This window comes from Parasteatoda tepidariorum, chromosome 8, assembly GCF_043381705.1.
Source record: "Parasteatoda tepidariorum isolate YZ-2023 chromosome 8, CAS_Ptep_4.0, whole genome shotgun sequence".
Taxonomy (NCBI): Eukaryota; Metazoa; Arthropoda; class Arachnida; order Araneae; family Theridiidae; genus Parasteatoda; species Parasteatoda tepidariorum.
The window spans coordinates 88,596,013-88,599,473 of record NC_092211.1 but is presented as its reverse complement, the minus strand read 5'-3'; the positions used below and the strand labels follow the sequence as shown (position 1 = coordinate 88,599,473).

At 24.6% G+C, this 3,461-nt stretch overlaps 1 protein-coding gene across 3 annotated transcripts in view; it reads right to left on the bottom strand.

Moving 5' to 3' along the window:
* LOC107448259 (cathepsin L-like peptidase) overlaps window positions 1–2,422 on the bottom strand; it is a 30,312-nt gene extending 27,890 nt beyond the window's left edge. The window contains exon 1 of one of the 3 annotated variants that reach the window (XM_043054771.2): window positions 2,259–2,422. In XM_043054771.2, the coding sequence (XP_042910705.1) occupies window positions 2,259–2,280 (22 nt within the window). In that variant the 5' untranslated portion in view covers window positions 2,281–2,422. Of the gene's footprint in view, window positions 1–2,214 lie in introns of all 3 variants that reach the window. The other 2 variants (XM_043054772.2, XM_071184341.1) reach the window with 2 other exon arrangements.
* Window positions 2,423–3,461: the final 1,039 nt, after the last annotated feature.

Here is a 3,461-nt window from a genome sequence, read left to right as displayed (position 1 = left end):
TATATATAATTATAATTTCTATATAATTTATAATATTTTCAAAATTATTCAATTTTGTTAAGTAGTATTTACCCCATGGAATTACTATTGCTTCTTAATCATGACGATAATATTAATTTTAGATTCTTGGACTTAAAGTATTAAAAAGGAAAAAAATATCTGCATTGTTGATTTATACGATAAAAGAAATGATTTTGAGTTGAACTTGAATAAACTAGTTACATGGAATTCTAATCTTTCTAAAAACAATTATTTAAGAACCATTTTTTTATCAAATGAATAGAATTTAAAGAATTTGTAGTAATAATTATTCATTTAAAAAATAAATAGAAGAACTCTTCCAAAATTCAATAAAATCAGCTGATGTAATTGAATTCTATACAATATCATTGAGTGAATTGAATATTATAATAAAAAAATTTCTTTGTTAACTAAATTTATGTTATTACCAAGTTCAAATACGTGACTAAAAATCTTTTAATATTTAACAAAGAGTTTTTTAAACTAATTATTTTTTTCAAATCATTTCTCTAAATTCAACCTTATTAATACTAGAAATTTGATAATTAAAATTCAATTTCATTAATTATAAACTTTGAATTATCCAGTATAATTATTACCTTGTGCACATCCAGATTTGTACTAATCCACGGTAACTAACAAAACAAACGGATTTCTGTTCTTCAGTAAGAACGCGCGATAAGTTGAGTCCTTATGGATAAGTTGAGGCTTCAATTTTCATATTTTGTAATCTGGCAAACTTATTAGGAAAACATTTTAAATCACTTTTGTAGAATGCTTGTTTGTGTAAGTACATTTGAATTTACTACTCACTTTATTTATGACATTTTGAGTTTTATTCCGCATTTTCTTGAATTTTTTTTCGTTTTATTGTTTTATTTTACATTTTTTGCTTAATAAATTCTATTTTCGTTTCAATTTTGTTTGGTGCTCTTCACACTATTGTATTAACATATTTTGATTTGGATATATTAATACAATATTAAAAAGTACTATTTTTCTGATATAATCGCATAAGCTGATGATGAGATATTTTTTCGGCTTTTTTTTTAAATTTTTAAATTTGTTAATATTTTTTAAAAACACTTCTCAACAATTTTTTTCCTTCTCCTTCAAAAATCTTTATTCTTTTTTCCATAAGAGTTAGGTAATAATTAATTAACAAATCTATTAATAACTACAGTTATTAATTCCAAATCTAATATATCTGCTAATCTAATAATGTACAAATCTCTTAATTATTATGGAATCTAATTAAATTAAGATTTCATAATAATTAATGGATTTGTTCAATCATTTCATTTGGCCTTCAACCCTTTTCTTAAAGTGTACAGACAGACTACTATGACGTGTGTGTGTAGTGGAAAGAAAAACAGAATATTAATAACTTTTGATCTGCTTTTCATGAGCTACAACTCAATCTTAATATTTCGAGGGACTTAACTTAAATGTGCCTTTATTTTTTCTCCCTTTTCGATAATTTAAGACTTAAAATCTGTCTCTAAAACGTTTTTTTCTCACAAAAGGAAAGGGTTTTAACTCCAATTTGGAAAATATAGTTTTTTAGGCAGAGGAGATTTGGAAAGTTTTAGTTCTCACATGCTAATTTATCTTTAGTATGTTTCTCTAAATCTCTCAAAAGCTATTTATACAAATTTGTTAAACTCGCTTATTTCAAAATAATTTTATGCAAAATATAATTTTTAACTTTCTTTTAATATTTTATTTAATGATGGCCAAAAATGTTTTTAATTGTGAGGTATATAAATTTTTATTTTAATTTAAATTACGTCTCAGTTAAAATGACACAGTAAAAATTATATAAATATCTGCAGATTTTCATTTCGAGAACTTTTCGTTCTTTCAAATAATTTATAAAAAAGACTCTAAAATTTTTTAAAAATAGTTTAAAAGTTATTAAAATAATTTAGTAAACTTCTTGAAAAATTCTTTTTCTACATCTTTGAATAAACGAATTTATTGAATTGTTGAATAACATTGAATTATCTTTGAATAAACGAGTTTTGCAGTATTGTCAAACATTTTTTTATTGTCTTAAATATCTCCGAAGATACAATTTAATGCAGAAAAAGTTTATTGTAGGTTAATTTATCTGGTACTTGCAAATATATTTAATTAGTTTTATAATGAAACTTTTAATTAGTTTACATAAAAATTCATCATAATACTTGCTTAAATGTTCATCATAGAAAGTTGTATCCCTTCCGACGACTTACTTTTATAATAAAAATAATCCATTGCTTTTCAAAGTTCTCTGCCAAGGATCCTTTCAAATTGTAATGACTTAAAAGCTGCTGTACAATCGTTTTATATTTTTGTATTTTCTTGAGGGTTAGCATATAATGAATACATTGATTGCTATGCAAACAAATATTTACAACCATCATCAAACGAATAATTATTTCATGTAGAGCTAAACTCTTTCACAAGTGATGTCACACGTGCCACCGATGTCATAAAATTGTCTTTTATAACCATTATTAGTGTGTTCCGTCATTGACCAGATTACTTAATAGCCTCATTTATCACCTCTTATTCTGAAAATAATGTTTACGCAATTCTTTGGTAAATGAGAATCTCATCTCAGAGAAGCTTGTTTTCTAAATTAATAATTAATATTGAAAATGAATGAATAGTAACTTATGTCTGTGGATTATGTTATTAACTGGAGCTGGGATTAGACTTAAGCCAATCAAATCTGGAGAGATTAGAGGAAGAAAGTTAATTGTTGATAATCTTTTAATTTTTTAACTTAATTTAAAGGGAATGTCCGAACAATTTTGAATATATTTTTTACATCATTTTGAATTATACAATTTTAAATAATAAGATACGAAATTTGAGTAAAATGAGTCAAGTATTTCTTGATGAATAAAAATTTAACAACATGACCTTTTGAAATTTTATTACTTATATGCGATTAAAGGTTGGGACAAAACATTTCAGTGCCCAACTTGATGTTGGAAGATCTTTAAGATTTTTAATCTAATTGACCAATTTTCACCTTTTAAGATAGTATCATCCTTATGGTTTAAAGAGATAATTTTAAATAATGCTCATACGTTCGTTTTGAAAATTTAAGATAACAAAATGAGAAACAAAAACGTACTTTCTTTAAATAAACATGAATGTCTGTCATCGGACTTTCAGTTATGATCGTCAAAATGAGAGTCGCAATCTGGAAAATATGATACCAATTTGTATGCTTAACAAAACTTTTTCGAATGTTCCTATTACATTAAATCACAAAATATCAATAATTCTAAAAATAAATCCGACATTCGATCAGAAATTATTTGACTGTTGCTTTTTTATCAGGTAGATTGTTCATTACAAAGTAACATTTTTTATCATCGGAATTTGAGCATAAAATGTCACGAAGCATGCATTTTTATTTTATTTTACAACCATCGCTTAAA